The 21,762-nt window shown below is 41.0% G+C and overlaps 1 protein-coding gene across 1 annotated transcript in view; it reads left to right on the top strand.

Moving 5' to 3' along the window:
• The window catches only part of LOC145416270 (MAM and LDL-receptor class A domain-containing protein 1-like), a 75,642-nt gene that overhangs the window by 12,770 nt on the left and 41,110 nt on the right, over positions 1 to 21,762 (top strand). The window contains exons 11-27 of the mRNA XM_080285269.1: positions 1 to 76; positions 998 to 1,253; positions 2,265 to 2,412; positions 5,074 to 5,182; positions 6,906 to 7,023; positions 7,634 to 7,774; positions 9,590 to 9,793; positions 10,836 to 10,997; positions 11,351 to 11,500; positions 12,127 to 12,245; positions 12,456 to 12,611; positions 13,574 to 13,720; positions 14,184 to 14,262; positions 15,870 to 16,035; positions 17,325 to 17,515; positions 18,975 to 19,115; positions 20,674 to 20,816. The exon at positions 1 to 76 is cut by the window's left edge and continues 77 nt beyond it. Coding sequence (XP_080141395.1) covers positions 1 to 76; positions 998 to 1,253; positions 2,265 to 2,412; positions 5,074 to 5,182; positions 6,906 to 7,023; positions 7,634 to 7,774; positions 9,590 to 9,793; positions 10,836 to 10,997; positions 11,351 to 11,500; positions 12,127 to 12,245; positions 12,456 to 12,611; positions 13,574 to 13,720; positions 14,184 to 14,262; positions 15,870 to 16,035; positions 17,325 to 17,515; positions 18,975 to 19,115; positions 20,674 to 20,816 — 2,506 coding nt within the window. The remainder of the gene's footprint in view (positions 77 to 997; positions 1,254 to 2,264; positions 2,413 to 5,073; positions 5,183 to 6,905; positions 7,024 to 7,633; positions 7,775 to 9,589; positions 9,794 to 10,835; positions 10,998 to 11,350; positions 11,501 to 12,126; positions 12,246 to 12,455; positions 12,612 to 13,573; positions 13,721 to 14,183; positions 14,263 to 15,869; positions 16,036 to 17,324; positions 17,516 to 18,974; positions 19,116 to 20,673; positions 20,817 to 21,762) is intronic.

Genomic DNA, 21,762 nt, shown 5'->3' with positions numbered 1-21,762 from the left:
ACCAGGAGGCGGCTGGGCACAGGGACAAGTCAGAGTCAACGCACACAACGCCTTAGGGGAGTCAATACCATACCAGGTCAGTGGATGGAACACGCACAGGGTCGTAGATGGAACACACACAGGGTCGTAGATGGAACACACACAGGGTCATAGATGGAATACACACAGGGTCGTAGATGATATACACACAGGGTCGTAGATGGAACACACACAGGGTCGTAGATGGAACACACACAGGGTCGTAGATGGAACACACACAGGGTCGTAGATGGAACACACACAGGGTCGTAGATGGAACACACACAGGGTCGTAGATGGAACACACTCAGGGTCGTAGATGGAACACACACAGGTTCGTAATACTGAAGCAGACACTGATGAATATATAACCACGGTCTAACTTCATAGGTAAATATATTAAAGTCATTTCTGAGTTTTTTAAAGATACAGTTCAGCTATGTATTTGCTTAGTACACTTACACCTTCGAGGACAGCATTGAAATGTGGGGTAAGTGGCCATAGACAAGTTCATGTTTGAGTATATGGGTGTAATTCGTCTATCATATATAACTCAGCTCATGGAATATACAAATGAAGATACAACCACATTTAGATCAATCTTGTGTGTTTAATCCCTGCAGTTATACCTCTGAGGACAGCTTTTGGGTGCAATTTAAGTGACCATAGATGATTTCATGTCTAAGAAGAGGGTTGAGTGCTAGCATGTATTGTACCAGCGGATGTGTATATATGAAAAAACAGGAATCCATGCTCACTTCCTTCTCGTATGAATTTGACATGTTAATCCGGATCCTTCCCCATACAGCAATACCTCCTGGTACAAAGGAAGGGAGTGAGTCAAAAAGCAGCAGACGACTTCCCGTTTGAAAAGCGGGTTGTGTGTCCGCATATACGAGTACTAGGGGTCATGGTAACGGAGGGACCCCTGTTTGTGATGCAATACATTTTTAAAAGTCGTGTGTTTTCTCTCTTGCAGCTTTACCTCCGAGGGCAACGGTTTGGTTCGAATCAAGTGGCTGTAGATGACTTCGTGTTTGAGAAGTTTGAGACGCGTGCCGAGTGTCCGTATTTACCAGGGGGCGCGACAACGGAGGCACCCCCAGTCAGTGATGCCCCAACCCTGTGGTCTTGCTACTTCGTTGGTGACTCCGACTGTGATTTGACGCTGGGAGACAAGGGCGATGGTGAATGGCGGGTGACTATGTTGACTAATACTTCAGAACATAATCATGGTGAGTACGGAGAAAGATAGATAGAAAGGTAAATTAGATAAACAGAAATAGATAGATGGATAGATACATAGAAGGACAGATAAAGATAGGTAGACAAGTAGATACAATGATGACACGATTGCAGATTTATCATTTCAAATAGGGTCGAGGAACCTGGTACATGATCATTTCACCTTATACAGGATAGTCTAAAAAAAAAAAACAAAAAAAAAAACGCAACCCAATTTTTATGCGCTGCAGGGTCGGCTTAATATTACAAGTGGTACCTTACATGATTTTCTAATTTCCATAAACCTTTTTTTTTTTTGCATGGGGGGGGGGCCGTTTTTTATACCCACCGACTGCACGATTGATTATACGCTTTTTACTCTAACTTGGTCTAAAACTTCCATCTCTCCATCTTGATTATCGAGCTGTAACAGACTAGAATATGATTTTAATCGCGTAACAGTTTACAGTGGAAAGGACGTAGAGCTACAGTACTGTCCTATTCTGCCACTGAGCGACATAAAAATAAACTTAAAAAAAAAAAAAAAAATCTGGGCCAGGCAAGGTAAAAGGACTACAGTTGTCAAAAATTAGTCAGAATTTCCCCCTCTTCTAACGAAGGCAAACTGAGTCGACCAATCAGCGTACCAGATCTGATTAGTGCTATATTTGGACCACCTTGTATGGCCGCTTTCACACGAGGCCGCAATTAGTTGCCTCCCATAGTTTTCAATGGAGCCTTTCATACGAGGCCACTGCGGCTACCCGGCCGGCAACCTGCCACTCGGTGTAATGCATTTTTTTTTTTTTTTTTTCAAATCGGAGCTTTCATACGGCTACACTAGTTGCCGGTCCCTTCACACAAGGCCACCAGTGGCCACCGGTGGTGGCCACTGGTGGCCTTGTGTGAAAACGGCCTATAGCCATCATTTTCCTTGCATGGTGGATAACCCCGTATCCTTTTTTTTTTTCTTTCTTGCTTTTTGTTCTTCTTTCTTCTTCTACTTCTTTTTCTTCTTCCAGACTTAAACAGCCTCACTGCAATGGGTCTACCTCAGAGCTATGCGTGGGCCACCCTGCCTTCTCTAACGTCTCAGCAGCACCCAGCCTGCCTCACATTCTGGTACATGGTTCAGTCTGCAAACAGAGGTCACCTTTCTGTTGTTGTCACGTAAGTTTTTGAAATCCTGTTTTTTAATATGTTGAAACCAAAGGACTGAACTTCAAATTAAATAAAAGGGAAAAGACATAAACTAGTTCTATTAGGATTTTTTTTACTCTCCAAACCCTACCTCACCTCATCCTGGGAAAAGAGGTCTTGATGATGATGATGCCGACGGAGATGTTGAACTCTTCAATCTGATGGCCGTACCGGTATTTTTAATCTTAATCACTTGAATCTGATGACGTACTTGTATTTTTCATTATATTCATATTCAAACTATGGCACATGATAACTTAGGAAAATAGCTACATAAAGTGGGTAGATGATGGGCGCCTCACCTGTCTTATTGAATATCTTTAAACCTCGGTATTTCATATGTTTAATTCGTTTGTTCAGTTTTTTCAGGTAAGAGCATACCTGTCTTATCCTTGGTTTTGCCCTCCCAGCCGAAAGACTTGAATGAATCAGTGTTCCAAGATGTGATAGTTTCTCGCTAACTATAGCTCTATGAATTTATTTAGTGGAGGATGTTTTAGTGTTCCGTACACCAGGGATATAATTTTTACTTCATTTTACGTTCAAATCCATTGTTTATACTAAATGAAATAATTTAGTGAAGCTTAGCAATATTCTGTCTCGTTTTTTGCTACAATCTAACGGAGGGTGAAATATGATCTGGAACACTGCCACGGCATGAATGGCACGAGTTTGTTTATAAACATTGAGTATGCATAGTACTCAATGTTTACAATGGCGAGCGTAAAAGTCAGTGAGTACACGTGACGAGAACTTGATGAATGAATTATTAATACGTCATCGAACTCTGTGGATTCGTGTGATTGTGCAAGGAGCCAAGGTAAAGATAAGGGTATTATTTTACTTTAATCCCACCCGGTCGCTGGAAAATGTGACTTATCTCTATATGTCGGGTGTATTGAGTACATCATTTTCTTCTCAGTAAACATCAGTCGCAAATAAATACTTTCCGAGATATATGTTATTTTTCTTAATTATTTGAAGGGTCCAGGAGCCAACATGGTGGAGTAAACATATTTGCTGGTGCGGGCACGTTCACTCGGTCTAAGTCGGCTGGACTTGAGTGTACTCGGCTGGTAATTTTGTATATGTGAGCTTTAAAAACAGCCAATCAGGCGTCGCAAAGGAAGAGGGACTTTTGAAACCAGCCAATCACAAGAGTCGTAAGTAAAACCAGCCAATCAGCTTGAAGTATTTGTGGGTGACGCAAGTACGCCCGAGATTTGAAAGTCAGTCAGTCATGGCCTCCGGTGCTGAAGAACGTGTTGTCGATTTTAAAGCTTGTATCGGGTGTAAGACGGACTACTGGCAGATTATCAAGGACTATCACAGTAATAACGAAACATCTATTAAACTACTAAGAAAAAACGGGGTTTTGCCAAGTGCATTGCAGTGTAAAGAGTGTGATTTGCCCTGCAAATATCGGGAAGACAGACATCAGTGGTACTGTGGCCGGTGGAAAAAAAAAGTAGGAAGAGTAAGGGGAAGGTGCAGTGCAAATTCACCGTTTCTGATCTCTAGGTAAGCATTCCCCTAGGATAGGCTAGGTTAGGTTAGGTTAATGTAATGGGGGGTCTGGGGGGCGAAGCCCCCCAGTTAGGAAACACGGCCAGGGCTGGGGGGTCTGGGGGGCAAAGCCCCCCAATTAGGAAACACGAACTCAAGGAGCTGAAAATTATATTTTTCCGAAGGATTTTAGTGTTTTTCGTTTGATTAGGATACCAGTTCCTGTCGGAAATCACTCGATTTTCCGTGTTTCCCCCACCCAAAACCACACTTTCCCACAGGTCCCCCATTATTCTTTCTCAGGAGTTTCAGAATGCAATGTTTTAGTGTTATGTGATTCTGGTGGTCATTTTCAGTGAAAATTACTCGTTTTCGTCGTATTCCCCCAATAACCTTGGTGCCGTGTGGGGGGGGGGGGTTACGCAAAACGAGTGATTTGCGACAGAAATGACTATCAGATTCACATGAGAAACACTATAAAACATTGCATTCTGAAACTCTTGAGAAAATATGGCAGGGTGGGACTAAAGTAAAAATTTACCAAGATAAGAGTGTTCTTGAAGTAGTAGCCTAGTAACTTGTTAATTATTTTACTCGAGGCTCATCAAGACGCCCACCTGGTGGACTGTAGACTGAAATTTCCCAATTCCTGCACCTCAGCATCCTCCTTTGGGGGGATAGGGAGGGGTTTGAGACATCTGTATATCAAGGCAGCTCCACTTTCTGGTCGTATCGGCGCTGTAACGTTAAGGTACCCTACTACTGCACCGGAGTGCCCTGGAAAATGAGTAGGCTAGCCCTGGACCCCTGTTCTCCTGATGCTGCAATTTAGGACACATGGAGAGGCATATGAGAGTGGGATGTGTGAGTAAGAGAAGGGGCAGGCCGATGGTAGGTGGCAGAATGACGTGGAGGCAGTTCATTTGTGGTCACCCCTGCCAGAATTGAAGCATTTGGCTTTAGATAGATTGATGGATAGATATATAGACAGACGGAAAGATGATTGATAGATACTGTAATTGGATATATAAATAGCTGGATGGATGGAGAGATAGATACTCTGGTAGATAGAGAGATAGATAGACAAGTTATTGATGTAAACTATTAATTACTTTTGAATTGCAGGTTGGACGGTGGACAAGGTGAAGATGAAGAGTTGTGGAATCGCAAGGAACCAACTGGCTATGTGTGGGTGGCTGCAGCAGTGGACATTCCCCTCGATGGTTCATCTGAAGTAATGACAGAATCAGTTACATCCCAACCTTGCTATATGATTGACAGTTATGCTATCATTTGCCTATATCATCTTAACATTCTAGCACCCTCTTTAGTGCCCCTCCCCGTAAAACATATAACTCAAAGTCATGTGGCCACCCCTTATGGGATAATGGTGTCTGGCAATAGATTGATAGATATTTTTCACTTATACAGTTGCTGTGACCCCCCTACAAAGGACCATTTTGTTTTATATACATTCACCAATTTCATTTATACAGTTGCAACAAATCCTGCATTTGGTGTATGACTGATTGTTGTATGATCCATTATTCAGGACTGAAACCTAGTCAGATAATAAGGTTGTTTGTACTGAATACAAAATTAATGTACTGTATTATAGTACTATCTGCTAATCTGATAAAAATAAGATACATATGGATGTAGAGATGTTTTTGTGTGAATGTGGTAATGACAGAATCAGTTACTGAATACAGAATTATTTATTGTGCAGTATTAGACTACTGTACTGTCAGCTAATCTGAAAATAATGAGATATGTTTAGACGTAGGGCTGTCTTTATGTGACTGTGAACCCCATGGACTGTAGGCTGAACCTGCCGATCTCCTGTAGTCCTTCCTCCTCCTGGTGGGGGAGGAGATAATGAGGGAGATAAGAGATGTTTGTCTACCCAGGCAGTGGTGTCACACGGTAATATTGGTATCACAGCAGGAAGGTGTCACTTTTAAAAGAAATTTTCATACTAGGCTCAGGAGAAACCCATCATATAGCAGAGTTAGCTGCAGCCTTCATTTACCCACTGTTTTTAGTGTGGGCTTCTGGTCTGTGCTGGAGGTTATACATTATTCAGCTGTCAGACAATGTTGATCATAAGCACATTCTTTCCTGTCATATTCAATAGCTGCTGTTACTGTTGTGGCCCCAGGCTCATCTGAAACATGAACTTAGAACACTACTGGCTAAAGTTGTCCGTCTTCTGCAGTTCACCATCCTCCTTTGGGGGGATAGGGAGATAGTTTATGGACATTTGTATTTGCAGGCATTTGAGTTGCATAGTTATATCAGTGCCACCACATGTAGATGTCCCTCTCAGTACCTGGACACTCCTTTACAGTATCAGTAATGGCAGTACTTTTCTGCACACCTTCATAATGTTGCAGTGATGGCTGTTTTATAAAAACTGACTAAGCAAACCCAAAATTTTTAAAAATCAGTGTAACACCTGTGTTTGTTAAGAGAGATGACTGCATCCCACATTGCAGAGCGTAGTCACTAGTCAGTAAGGATACAGAAATATCAGACACATTCCATCATTATCACGTAGTGTACTTTAGAAATTATGATGAAAAATTGGGAGCATTTCCACACCTTTCACTCTCATTTTAATGATACAGTCCTCATCTACACATCATGCAACCTCCTGGAATCCTGGTTCTACCCTATAGGTAAAACCATGTTTGCATATTTGGAGGGCATTTTATTTATGCATTTCATATACAGTTGGTACTGGAGAGGGATGTTGTCATACAGTGAAACCAAAATAACTGTTGCCAAGTTATACAAACATCCCTCAGCTTTTTCCTTATCTCCTGAGGAGAGGACAGTTGATAACAGAAATATTAGCAACTGCAGTGCACTGGGTTCATATCCAGATGATCCTAGGGCCACAGCGACATAGACATGCCAGATAGATCTAATGTACCAAATTTCTTTCCACACAGATTTCCTTTGTTGCTCTGATAGGTGATAACTCTGAGGGCGTCCTAGGTATTGATGACATAATAGTCCTGAGTGACTGCTGTAGCAACATCTCCCCTACAAGCTTCCCTGGTAGCACTGGTAAGAAATGCTTAAACACAAGTAACCACTTCCTCTTATATAGCGTGGGGCTGTTGGTAAAGCTCTCAGGATGGAATGTACTGGGGCTTACATGCCACAGTTCAAGTCAAAGAGGTAGCTTGAAATTTTTCTGCCATGTAAAATGCTACCTGGGGAATTGGTCAGTCTCTTTCCCTTAAATGTTGTGGACCATGCCTTGGGCCTATACACTCTGAAGGGAGCACTATGGGATTAGCAGTTAGTATTCCACCACCCACTGACTCTCCTTTGCCCTATAGCTGTCATATAGTCACATCTCATGAATGAACTCTCCTGGCAGTACTGCTGAGAAATGCATTCATATAAGGAGCCTTTTTTCTCCTGTAAATTGGTTCATATATTACAGTACCCTTACCTCTTAGCTGGCACAGAGTTACATCTCTCACAAATTTGCCTGGCAGTGATGATAAGAAATTCAGTAACACTAAAAGCCATTTTCTCTAGTATCAGATGGTCCATGGGTTGTGCCTCCCCTCTGTATTCCAACACTATTACTGCATTTTAATCTTGGCTTGTGCACCACAGCATTAAAATCTAAGTATCCTGATAAATTGCATGTTTCTTCTCTCAGGCTGTGACTTTGAGGATGGTGATGTTTGTGGGTTTTGGACACAGCCTGGGCTTAGCAACTGGGAGAGAGTGTTTCCGCTTCAGGATGACAGCAATGCCACCCTCCACATCTCCACCGACCACACCTACCAGACAGGATTTGGTGAGGAATTAATTTATCCTTTCAACAAGATAACTTAAGACTCTGCTCTTTTCACCTTAGCTTGGCCCAGATTTTTATTCTATTACAGCCTCTTTCACATAGCCCAGTGGCAGAATAAGACCAGACCTACATTTTCTCCCTAACACTTCTTCGTTATTTGCATCATTTTGTAAGGTTAATCTGTTGTTACTGTTCTGAGTCCATATTATAATTGCAAATCATAATAGATAGATAGATAAATAGATAGATAGACAGGAAATGATCTTGCAAGTGTAACTGAGGAAATGTTGACAGTACACAGGAAGCAGCAAGTCAGATGATGACAGGTTGGAGAGATGGCAGTTTTAGGCCAAGTTACAGGAAAAAGAGTACAGGCCGTTCTTATTATAATGATGAAATGCATTTAGGAAACCCCATTGTTGAGCCTGGGTATCGTTAAATGGGGACATTATAACACAGAAAGTACAGGGATGCGTTTGGGAGCCTTGGGTTTCTGCCCTCCAACCATGTCCCAGGCCCACCCAGATGAGTCTAAAAACAAGTTTCTAGCTCACCTAAACCCCCAGATATTTTTAAAACAAGCTAAACTGAGCCTAAAAGCAGTTTATAACTCACCTAAACCCAAAAATAAAATCTGAAAATCATCAAAAATAAGTCTGGAAAAAAGTCAAACTTAGTACACTGTACCCCAAAATGATATCGTTCACCCCACCTATGACTAAAACACATTAATCTAAGTCTTGAAACAGTTTATAAATCAACCTAAACACAAAAATTGAGTCTAAAATATCATCAAAATCGGTTAAGAAAAGACCATCAGATAACCGGGATCGGCCATTGATCAGCAGGAAATTGTGTTAATTTTTTTACACCACGAAGGCAGGGTATCGCATGAGATCATATGGTGAGGTATGACTGTACTCTGTAAAGTAATTACTGGTATGCTTTTTCTGGATTTCACATCCATGAATTTTGATAGTTTTGCATCAGTGAACCTGTAAAATACAGTAATATATAATGCCATTGAGTATTTTGCTAAGTGGCAATGTTTGATGGTTACATGGATCAGCCTTGTTCACCAGACAGCCTCTCTTTGGTATAGCTACTTTATGCAGTACTTGAGTAAAGTTGCAATATTTATCAAATTAAAATGAGTCATTTTATTGACATCATATTGCCAGGTCATTACATGGAGACAAAGTGTGTACCATCTGATCATGAGGGTATTGTGGTGTAAATGTTATAACGATGATGATGATGATGATGAGAATGTACAGTATATTAATACTGATAGTATACAGTATTAATTCCCATTTTCCTTGTATATCTTATTCAGGTCACCACAGTACATGGAGGCAGTTGTTGCATCATTGGGTTATGAAGGTGTTGTGAGTCTGATGGCATGATGATGATGATGATGATGATGTAGTGTACTGTACTTTATAATTTTCATTCATTCATTGCCAGACGCCATGTATCCCAAACGGGGTGGCCAAGGGCTTAGAGTTAATTGTTTTACAGGGAGGGGCACTAATCCTCCACCAACCCCACTTGACACGTAGGAAGAACGTTATGCCAACAGCATCTGGTGTTCCCAGGCGGTCACCCATCCAACTACTAACCAGACCCAACGTTGCTTAATTGATGTTGTGTATTGCTAGTGTATTTATATTGTCAGGTCATTACATGGAGGCAGTGCTTGGGCCATGTGTTCATGAATATGTTTGTGTGGCAGATTTCAAGATGGTGATGATGATGATGATGATGATGATATGCTGATGATGTAGTATATTGATGGTGTATTTATATTGGCAGGTCACTACATGGAGGCAGCCCTCATACCCTCCGACCATGAGGGTGTTGTGGGTCGGCTTTCATCCTCTGAGGTGTCCCAGCCAGAGAACACCCCCGTCTGTTTGACGTTCTGGTACGTCCATGCCGGCACCTCCACCAAGGATAGACTCAAGTTGTACCTGAACATCTCCGGTGATACTGGACAGCATCGTTGGCAGGAGAAAGGTACAATTTTTTTTCCTTTTCTTTTTATTTATTGAAGAAGTAAAGAGGTGTTGTGCTCTTGATGTGAATGTTTTTTTGAAAGTGTTCAGAGAAATATTTTGAGATGGTTTGGCCATGTGGAGAGGATGAAGAGTGAGAGACTGGCTAGAGGAGTGTATGTGAATGTGGAGAAGGGGGAGAGTGAGGATGAGATGGAGGGATGGAGTGGAGAAACATATGAGAGAATGATGTTAGTTGGAGGGAGGTCAGCCAAATGGCAAGAGCATGGCAACATGTTTTTTTTTTTTTATCACCCTTTATGGGATTAGAAGCATCTGCAATAGGAAGTTAGATAGATAGATAGGTAGATAGACAATGTCTCTGGGAGAAAGTAAGGTACTGTATGGAAATTAATGAGACTAGGGTACTGTGCGGAAGTTAATGAGACTGGTTGAATGAATTATATACAGAGGAACACATGACAACAGTTAGGCATCTTGTTTTTTTTTTTAATCCAGTAGTTTAAGGATTAACCATCTAGCAGGTGTATGTGATGGACACCTATGAAGAAAATACCACAAGTAAGAGATACAGATGATTAGGTCTGTGAGGTGGAGCCAGGATTCCTTTGGCTTGAATAATTTGTGAATGATTGTGTGGCGCAGTTCATTAGGCATGTTGTTGATGGTTCTCCCAGTTTTGTGCACTAACTTTCCTTTTCTGTGGACCCTACCTCACCCATTCTTTGATAGAGGGAGAAGGTCAGGTGATGATGATGATGATATTACACAGGATGGCCCCCCAAATGGTACTCCACTAGAAACTTACCTAGCTTTACCTAGTGTGCTGTGGAGATGGCTCAGTCTGCTGGTGTGGTGTGATAATGGGATCAGGAAATAAAATATATGATATAAACATTGATAATACTGAGCTGTCCCCACATCACATGAGAAATTGCCTGGTGGAGTGGAAGAGGAGCATTACATATGGAGCACCGTTCATTTATCTGTACTGTACATACTGTAATGCAGTGTGTGTCTTACCTGTACCCCTTCATTCTCAGCCAGCACCGTTGACACCTGGCTCTCAGCATCTGTTCCTGTGCCTGGTGATGGAGGATTACAGTATGCAGTGGTGTGGGAGGCCTGGCAGGGTGCAAGAGACGATCATGGATTTATGGCTGTTGATGACTTTGCCATCTCTACCCAGCCCTGTGATACTCTAGGTAGGGTACTTGAAAAACATCATTTCACTTCATTAGCTGTTAACTTCAGTTGCATCAAGAAAGAATATGTACTGTCTCAAAGTTTACTCCAATATATAAGTGCCTGTATACTGCAGCAGATTTGTTTTCACCTGATGGAATGGGGCCACTTTCTTACCTTGAATATTAAGTCATGGTTGCATGAAATTTGGTGAGCTTAAGTTATGTGGTTGGAATGAGTCTTCATTGTTACAGTACTAGCTAGTCAAATCCACCCTCCAGAGTGACTACACTTAGCCATCAACTGAACTGAAAGGGGTTAGAGATATTTGCCATATCAGAGTAAACATACCGTTGCCACTTTTTTATCCCAGGAACTTGTGAGTTCAACAGCGAGATGTGTGGATGGCAAAATGTTGTGGCCGGGGATAACCGAACTGATGAGAGTGACTGGATACTGGGCTCTGGTGAGAGTATGGTGGATGCCGATGCACCTACTGCTGACCACAGTGGAGACTCGAAGGGTGAGTATAGTTTTTTTTTTTTTTTACGTTAACTAGGTCCATGTTTTTGTCCATTTGCAGCTTATTTCATGTAGTTCAGTGGCAGAACAAGACAGTACTGCAGCACTTTTTTTTAGTTAATTTTGTTTGCCTGATGGTCATCCCTACGTCAAGTGGGGTTGGTGGAGGATTAGTACCCCTCCCTGTAAAACAATTAACTCTAAGCCCTTGGCCACCCCATTTGGGATACATGGCATCTGGCAATGGATGGATGGATGGATGGAACAAGACAATATTACACCTACACCTTTCTGTAGTGCATCTTCATGGCTAGCATCATATTCTAGTGTTAATCCTTCATTACGTCACAGCATTCAAGATGGAGAGATAGCTAAGTTAAGGGAAAATGAATATAACTTATTATGTAATCATATAAGATTTTAAGTTAAGTTTGAAATAAAGAGTGTATATTGGTGTTTAAGATAATTCTTCACATCTCCAGTTATATGTTATATTGAATAGCGTACACAGGAGAACATAACACAATACTGGCCTTTTAATACCATACCCTGTAGCAGAACTGACTGGATGGACGGATAGATAGATGAAGGTAACGCTAAAATCACAGACTTCTGTATATGTTCCAGGGATGTTCCTGTTCGCTGACACCACCTTCACCAAAACAGGCCTGGCATTGTTGGAAAGTCAGTTCTTCACCCCAGAGCAGCACAGTAACCTCTGCTTCCACTTTTGGTTTTATCTATTGGTGGGTGTGCATTCTTTTTTTTTTAAGCTTTTCTTTTTCTTGTTCAGAATTCTACTTTACTCTTAGGTGGGAAAAAAGGTTAGATAATGCCGATGCTGCTGATGTTAATGATGACAATACCAGATGTTTACTAAATGATGATGATTATTAATGTTGTTATTTTTATTATTAGAGTATTGTTATTATTTCCTTTTTTTTTTTTTTTTTCAGAGATCAACTGAAGATGCTCTGTGGGTGGAAGTTCAGCCAGAAGGTTCAGGTAAGCACGAGGTGTGGCGGCAGACTGGCTCCGAAGAGAACAAATACTGGATTGAGGGACAAGTTCACATCAGTGCAGAATCACTTTTTGGATCCAAGTCATACCAGGTACTTTGATTATACAGTAGTGCATTTACTTGAACAGAGACCCTCAGGACCCTCAGCCTAGTTTATGGCCAGATGTAGTAAGATTGAAGGATAAATTTTACTAGTAACCAAGGAGACTTACCTCACAACTAAGGCTGATTGGCTAACATACTCAGGACTGAGGGATAAGTTTACATCAAGGCTAATTCACTTTTTGGATGCAAGTCATACCAGGTCATAAACAGTACAGTGCTCTGAAATGGTGGCTTCCTTACCTCTAAAATCACAGTAGATATGACCAGAATTTTTGTTAGGATTTAGAAACCTTTTGTTGTATGTCCTTCTGACTTTTTTTAATGAGTGATTCATGGATTATAGGATTTGTTTTGTGTATTACAGTTAAATGACTTTAGTTCTTGGTATAGTGCATGAATTATCAAAGCTTGATTGAAAAGAACAAAGATGATCAGTTATTCCTTATTCAAGACTTCTTGACAAAATTGTTACGTTTTATTAAGTTGCTGATGAACTAACACCTCTGGGTTGAAAGTCAGAAATGAGGTTTGTCTTTAATCCTTCAGTCATAAATCAGTACTACATCTCATTCAAAGGTATTTCACTTGCAGTAGCATTTTGCCAGCACACATCCTAGACTTTAAGAAAAGATTGACTATACCAGAATTTCACTAGGACTGTCTGGCATAAATCTGTCAAGCTATCATTCTCTATCTATTGTATAGCCAGATACCTTGATCCTGGAAAGGGTGGCCACAAACAATTTGCCTACATGCCATTTTGTCCTCTGCCATCAGTTGCCAAATCTCCAACTCACACCCCCTGAACCATGTACCCCTCCACCTCATTCCTCCATTTCAACTCTTCCTTCTCTTCCCCACCTCCACCTCAGTCATAAACTCTCCTAGTCAGTCTCTCATTCCCCAGCATCAGGCCTCATTACCACAAGGGTGTTGGTAAATCAACAGGTTTTCATCGGTGGGATGCGTGTTTCTGAATTTGCCATCATAGCCATCGATGACTTCAACTTCACAACCTACACAAATGACTGCCCAACACTGCCCATCAACACTGCTACCACGCCACCACCCACCACCCCACTTCCCGGTCCACAAGTTAGTAAAGTTTATTGTCGGGATGAAAAATTATGTGGATATGCGGTGCCATATACTGTACCATATTAAGAGATATATATCCTTGTCTTAGTTTTAAAATATATACATGTGTTTTAAGAAATTATGTTTTGCAAAATAGACACTTACATGAGTAAAAAAATCAGAGAACACTTATATTTTGTGCCCACTCCAAAACTTATCTCTAATAGTAAGTCAGATCACTAACTTAATAATATGTGCAGTACTGTAAAACTATTGAGCACATTTTATCAGCCCCTTAAAATACCACTGTAAGATGTAAAGCTTCTTAGCATTCTGTTAACAAGAACAGTGAATGACCCTTTTATATACTGTGGTAGGTGGAGGATTCATTAAAAAGAAAAGTCCCCAGTTTCAGTAATTAAATGTTCTTTTGCTGTAGAGAAGTATATTCAGATAATTAATTGTGTTTTTTGTGGCACAGATGGTGTCATGTAACTTCACAGATGGACCATGTAGCTGGCAGAATGTTGAGAATGAGAACTGCCAGTGGACGTATGATGGTAAGTCATGTACACAAAAATGGATACTTGTACATTTGATCTGAGAATCTTCACTGCTCTCCTGATATTAGGGATCACCTGCCCTGATAAATTGTTTCATCTCCCTGTCCTCCTCCTCCTCCTCCTCCTCCTCCTCCTCCTCCATCAGGTGTCTGTTCCTCATGTCTCTCTCTACTCCATCCCTCCACCTCAGCTTCTGCTTTCCTCTAGATCTCCTCTTACTCTCCATTCCATCCCTCAACCTCAGTCTCTGCCTTTCTCGTGATTTCCTCTTATTCTCCACTCCATCCCTCTGCTGCAACCTCTGGATTCCTCTTGATCTGCTCTTTTTCTCCACTCCATCCATCCACACAGCCTCTGCCTTCCTCTATATTGCCCTCCAGCCATCTTTCCTGATGGCACCTGTCTCTATTCTCCATACTACATACCTATACAACCTCTCTCTACCTTCCCTGATCTTGTCACTGTGCTCTCTTCCCTTTAACATGGCTCAGATATCCATCCTTCTGCAGCTTGTTTCATATAGCTCAGTGGGAGAAAATGACATTACTATGGCTTTACCTCCTTGCCATAGCACATATTCATGATTAGCAACATATTGTAGTGTTAATAGAATGTCACAACTCAGCATTCAAGATGAGAGATGGCAAATTTAGGCCAAGTTAAAGGGAAAGGAGTATAATCTTTCTCACACCAGTTCTTCTCCTTATCCTCTCACTTAGCTCTATAAATGTAATAATTTTTGTAACATCATGGGAAAAGAAATGAATACACATATGTGAGTAAGTAATTTGTAAATTTTGAAATGATGGATTTATTTAGTTTGGTTTTATGGAGGTAACAAGAATAAACTATAGCTGAAATTATCTTAAATATCAGGACCAACTGCCTAGCCCTGGGCTCCTATGCTCCTCATGGGGCAACGTAGGATTGGATGATGGATGGATGGATGGATGGAATATTTTCATCTGATGGAACTAGGCTACTCTCAGAACTTGAATTCTAAGTCGTGGTTGCATGGAATTCGATGAGCTTTAGTTATGAGGAGGGAGGGAGTGTCCCTGGTTGCTTGACATAGTGACCCTCCTTTCTGACTACATTTGACCATCAACTGAACTGGAAGGGGTTAAGGATCTTCCTTAGATGAAAACAAACTAACTATGGTAAAGTACATTATCAGATACAATGTTTCAAGAATTGGGCTGTAAAACTATTCCTTAGGTAGTAGATGGATGGCCACCATTGACCCTTGGAGGTACTACCAGGTGAGTGAAATGTGGCTACAAGCTTGGTAATTAGCCACACAGTCATCACTCTTAGACAGAAATCATTCAGCCACAAGTACAGTTACTCAGTTATCCTTCTGAGTGACTGTATGTAGAGTCAAAGTCCAAGCTGGGCCTCTCACATTGTTACAAAGCTTTTTACACATCTCAAATTTCTTTTTTCCCAACAGCATCCAGTAACTTTTTGGAAGTAACTAGCTGGTTTTGGCACTTGCTTTAGCTTCCAGTCAATAGAAAACACCAGTTATATCATGGCCAACCCTAGTATGGCATCATTTTTAGAGCAGATTTAGAACTAGTCTATACTTTGTATTCAAACAGATACCGAACGTGAGATGAGGCTGGAGGTGTTGGGAGGTGATACACTGGGGTACTTCCAGGCTGAGATGGTCAGCTCCTACTTCACTCTGACGGGGACATCCTGCCTCACTGTGACCTGGTTCCTCGAGATGGAATCCGAAGCACACTTTTCAGTCATCACTCAAAAGTAAAGCCATATGTTTGGGTAGATTAACAACTCTTAGGCTTCAACAACTCACTTGGCAAGAAAAAACATTGGAAGTTTATAATCTCACAGGACTCAGACGGCTCAGACGTACAGAAATGACAATGGTTAGGTGGATGTGCAGTGCGTCCCTGCATCCAAGGTCTGGAGGGGCTGGGTTTACAATGGAAGAGTTGAGAGGTAGGATGGGACTGGAGTGTATTGGTGTTGTGATGAGGAGAGGTAGATTGAAGTGGTTTGGACATGTGGAGAGGATGGGGGATGATAATTGGGTGAGGAAGGTGAGAAGTGTTAATATTGGGGGTGGGCTTATGAGGGGTAGACCGAGAAAGACATGGGACGAGGTCATTAAGTGTGACCTTAGGGTTAAGGGACTGAACAGGGAGGCTGCAATGGATCGTGCAGCGTGGAGAGCCGCCATTAGGTGACCAAGGCCAACACATGCAAGCATGTTGGAGCCTTTAAAAACAAAACGAAACGAAACAGGACTCACTTATCTACAGAATATTAACAGTACTTAGGCTTTGGGGGCTTACTTAGAAAAAAATATTAGCTTCTCTTAGGCTCCTGACACTCACTTAACTGAAAAAAAAAAAATAATAATATATCTTAAGTTGCTGGGACTCACTTAACTATAAAAAAAATTGTCCGTCATTAGGTAATTGGTGTTGATTTGTACAGTCTGGGGCAAAAACATGCATGTTCTCCCACTGCTAGCACTTCGCACTTAGGTCATATCCGTCACTTTCCCCCCACACAGATCAGAGCAAGTCATCTGTGGGTAGCAAAACATACCTAGCATCTCTCAGCCAGTGCAGGGAGATGAGAAGTAGAAGAGATGACGTGCGGTTTAGCCTTGAGTTAGTGCACAGAATTATACACTACCCTGTATGCTAAATTGAATCTTGCACTACACAGAGGATCCCAACTGCAGGCACTCTGGCCCCTATTTTACACATTTTGTCACTAAACTGCATATGGGATAATGGCAAATATTGGAATAGCCTCCTCTAAATAAAAAAATCTCATTGGAATATATATTTACAGGTAATGTAACAAAATTAATGAAATTACAGTAATGCACGCGTGGTAATGGAATTTATTCATATTTTGGTTGTTGTATTGGGCAATAATAGTGGACAAGATTTTATGTGCTAAATTGGTAGTCTGCTGAATTGGAGTGCGTTAAATTGGGGATTTATCGTATTAAGGTAATTTTTGTCTCAGGCATTACCAGAGACAGTATTTAAGATCAGAACCTCAAATTACAGCAAAGATGGGCATGATCTGGACTTCCTAATGAGTGTTGATGTTGGCTCAGAAGGCTCTTGGCAAACAACCAACATGGAGGTAACCAGTAAGAACATCCATAGACTGTCCATAAGGGGAGATGTCACCAAGGAGTGGACGGGAAAAATGGCAATCAACTATATCCTTATGACGGACCAGCCGTGCTCAGAAGGTATGCTACAGTACAGGCAGCAATATACTCTTTTTACTTTAACTTGACTTAAAATTGCCATTTCTTCAACTTCAATGATTTTTACCTTCATCAAGGAGGTTTGTTTGTCAAATTGTTTGTCTGTCTGTCTGTTAGCAGGACTACTCAAAAGGTTGTGAATGGATTTTGATAAAATTTTGTGGAAGGGTTGGCCATTGGCCAAGGAAGAAATGATTAAATTTTCGAGTGGATCCCGCACAATATCTCCAAAAGTTCTCAATGAACTTCAACGAAATTTTGTGGATAGGTGGGTCATGCACCAAAAAAGAATTGATTAAATTTGGGGGCGGCCTCAGATCCAGATCTTATACCCACGGATCTGTTAGCGGGATTACTCAAAAAGTTATGAACGGAGTTTGATGAAGTTTTGTGGATGGGTGAAGCCTTGGGCCAAGAAAGAAATGATTAAATTTGGGGATGGGTCTGGATCCGGATCCAGATCCTATATCCACAGATCCACATCCAGATCCTATATCCATGGATCCAGGTCCGGATCATTTTTAATGGAAATGGCATTGGCGGAGGTATGCACTCTAAGAGTGCTTTCTAGTTACCTATAGATTAATAATAAAATATGGTGACAGGTACAAAGAACTGTTTTAGAAAGAATGTCGAGACATAGCATTGTTTTTCTACTACTGAACTGTGTGAAATAAGATGCAAGAAAAATGAAAATCTGGGCCAAGTTGAAGATGAAGACTATCTGCACATAGACCCAGTGGACTGCAGGCTGAAGATTGCCTTTTCCAACACTGCATCCTTCTTTTGGGTATGAGGAGGAAGTTGAGGGATATTTGTAAAACCTGGCAGCTCTATCAACCAGTCAGATCAATGTCACCACTTGGAGGCATCCCTCTCAAGCACCGTAAGAGACCCAAGTGCCAAATATAGCCTTCTAAATGCATTGATCTTCTGTGAGCCGTATCTCTGATAGTAATGGGGCTAGATTTTTTTTTTCTGTGTTCTTATAGAGTTCTAAGTATGGTGATGAAGATTTGGGGGAACTTTTGGAATAGATTTTAACATTTAAAAAAATGCTATAAATAATCTTTTATGTTTGGTAGTGTAAAGTTGGGGAACTGACAGATCAGCTTTATAAATACCAGTAAATATTAATGCCGGTGAGTTGGAGTCAGGATTCTGAAGGCTTGAGTGGTGGGTGAATGAGTGTGGCCCATTTAACGGGACTGCTGGTTCTCCTGTCAGGCTTTTTCTTGTGACCCTGGCCCTACCTCACCCCATCCTTAGGTGGGAAAAGAGGTTTGGGTGATGGTTATAATGATGATGATATGGTGTTTGTGACATCACAGGTGTGGAGTGATGATGGTAACAGAGATGAAGACAGTAATGACGATGATGATGATGGTAGTAATAATGATGAGGAAAATGATGATGCAGTAGTATGGTTTTTCTGTGTCAGGTGTGGTGGGAGGGTCACTGTTCTGTGACTTTGAGACACCTGAAGAGTGCGGGTTCCATTCGTCTTCCTCTGGGGACACAACAACTTGGACCTGGGGCACTGGGCTTCCTTCAATGGATCACACGCTTGGCACGAAGTATGGTGAGTACACTGTAGCCAACTTGTTTTTTCATCTGATGAAACTGGGTCACTCACCTCTTGGTACACGGTATCATGAATATGCCACCCATCTGGCATCTGTACTTCTCTCACTTTATCTTGGCATAAAATTATCATATCCCATACTGACTGCTGTGTTATAACAGGAGATTAGCACTAGGGTATTATACTATATTCTGTCCACTTGTACTTGGCCTAAAATTACCATCTGTCTTTGAATGTTGAGTTCTAGCTATAGATTAACAGTTGAATATGGTGCTAGCAATGAAGAACTGTTGTGGAATGGGTGTGGAACATTAGAAATGTCTGTTGTCATTGCACTACAGGAAATAACCTGAAATGAAGAAAATCTCTGCCAAGTTAAGATGGACAATATTACAGTCAGTTTATCTGTAATGCATCTCTTAATCCTTTATATAATATCTGGTATATCAGGCATTTTGTTAACATATAGCCTACTGTACAGGACATCCAGCAATTTTTTTTAAACTTCAGGAGCTTATTCTAAGGGCAGAATTTAGTAAAAAATGTTATGTCCCCTGGTCCAATTGTCAACCATTACAGAGCTACTGTTCCGTGGTGTTTGAGAATGGTTTACTTCATAATTTACCCATAAGATCATTGTAATTGTAACTTGGTAGTGGCTGAAAATTGGATCTATGTTGATACAGCATTATGTACTCAAAATTACCCCTACAATAACCTCCTGAGTTCAGACAAATGCCATAGACTAGGCTACCCTGTATATGAATATTTACTTAACCTCTTCAATATGGTGATCTCTTTTTTATTCTCATCTTGCTGTCTTAAGATTACTGTATTTTACTTGGTTTAGGGAAGGCATTTTAAAATGGAGGAGTGAAATCTAATATTCATCGTAAGGCATGGGAATACTGATGCGTTTACACTGGAAATAATATCCTTTTGTAGTTGCTGTCGAACATAATATTCGATACGTAGTTTTTGTGTAGGTTGGATGGAAATTGGCTGTTTTATATCATCACAGTATTAAATGTTTTATTAAGACTCCAGTTATAATGTGTAGAATGTTGTTGCATCGACCTATACTTCATTTAAAGTTCCGATAGTCAGTCTTGGCCTATGTTTTTTTCGCATGGTTGATGGGCTTGAATGTTGAGTGAATGAGTGTGTGGCCCATTTCACTGGGTATATACAGTAGTTGATTAGTTCTCATATTGTCTTTTTTTTTTTTTTTTTTTTTTCTGGAGCTTGCCTGATCCAACATATATGTTAAAAAAAAGAGGTGATATGATGTTGGTGATGATGATGATGATTGAACAGTAAATTAAATTATCTGCAGGTCATTTCTTGTTTATATAAGCTTTTGTTGCATGATTAAGGAGTACAGTTAGTCATCTGCCTTTAACCCTACGTCTTTATGATCGTTTTAGCATTAGTGAAAAATATATTCAATCTTAGCAGGCCATTCTAGGTTTGCATGAGTTTTTGATTATGTGCAGGTCACTATGTCTATACAATCTTCTTCACCAGACTATACAGTATATTTCATTTGCTGCAGGTCACTCTATGTTCATTGATGTATCGTCAGCGGGGAACGACAAATTGGCACATCTGGTCACCCCAAATATGATGCCAGAAGACCCCACTGTGTGTGCCACATTCTGGTTCATTATGAATGGCGATGATGTGGCTACTCTCTCAGTGAGTTATTTTTTGTTTACCTGATACCATTGTGTAGTGGTTATTGTACAGTAGTTGTCGTTGTCATACTAGTACAGTAGTAGTGGTAATAGCAGCAATCCTAGCACAATTGAATATGACCCCACTGGACTGCAGGCTGAGGTTACACTCCTCCTGCTGTCCACCATACTCTTTTCAAGGAGATAGAGAGGGAGTTAAGGGATATTTTTGTACCTGAACTGAGAAGCTGACTGGTTGTATTGATGCCATCATGTGAAGGTGTCCCCCCAGCACCAGGGAACAATTATTGATCTATATTATTATGTGGCATAGTTTATTAGAAGCTGGAGAGGGACTCCTTCATGCAGTGGCACTGATATAACCAGGTGGATCTGCTGCCTGGATATCCAAATGCCTCCCAAAAGGAGGATGGTGGACTACTGGAGAAGGGCAGTTCCAGTCTGCAGTCCACTGGGTCAACATCCAGATGAACCTTTGGCTATAATAACAACAGAATATACCTAAATGTTAAAAAGTATATAGAATGTTTTAACATAAGAAAAAACACACACACCAGTTGCAGATTTGTAAGCTTCTATCCATGTAAGTTGGTATCTAATGGAAATCCCTGAACAGTTGTGTAATAATCCTGTATGTCAGTTAAATATGATACTATACTGCAGAAATATTACCATTAAACCTCTTTCATATATGATTGTGGTTTAGGTGTATGTGTTCAGAGGAATATTCCCACTCCAGTGCAGTATCCCTCCCACCCACCAAACCTCTCACAAACCCCCTCTCATCCTCACAATACTTTACCAACCCTCTCCACAATCCCTCACAACCTTCCCTCATCCTCACCATACTTCATCGCCCCTCTCCATAACCTCTGATAACCCCCTTCACCCTCACCATATTTTACCAACCCCATCCACAACTCCCCTTCATCCTTACCATACTTTAC

Source organism: Coenobita brevimanus, chromosome 105 (assembly GCF_032717465.1).
Source record: "Coenobita brevimanus isolate Jiangsu-jjx chromosome 105, ASM3271746v2, whole genome shotgun sequence".
Classification (NCBI taxonomy): Eukaryota; Metazoa; Arthropoda; class Malacostraca; order Decapoda; family Coenobitidae; genus Coenobita; species Coenobita brevimanus.
The sequence above is the reverse complement of the archived record's forward strand: the minus strand, read 5'-3'. Positions and strand labels throughout refer to the sequence as shown.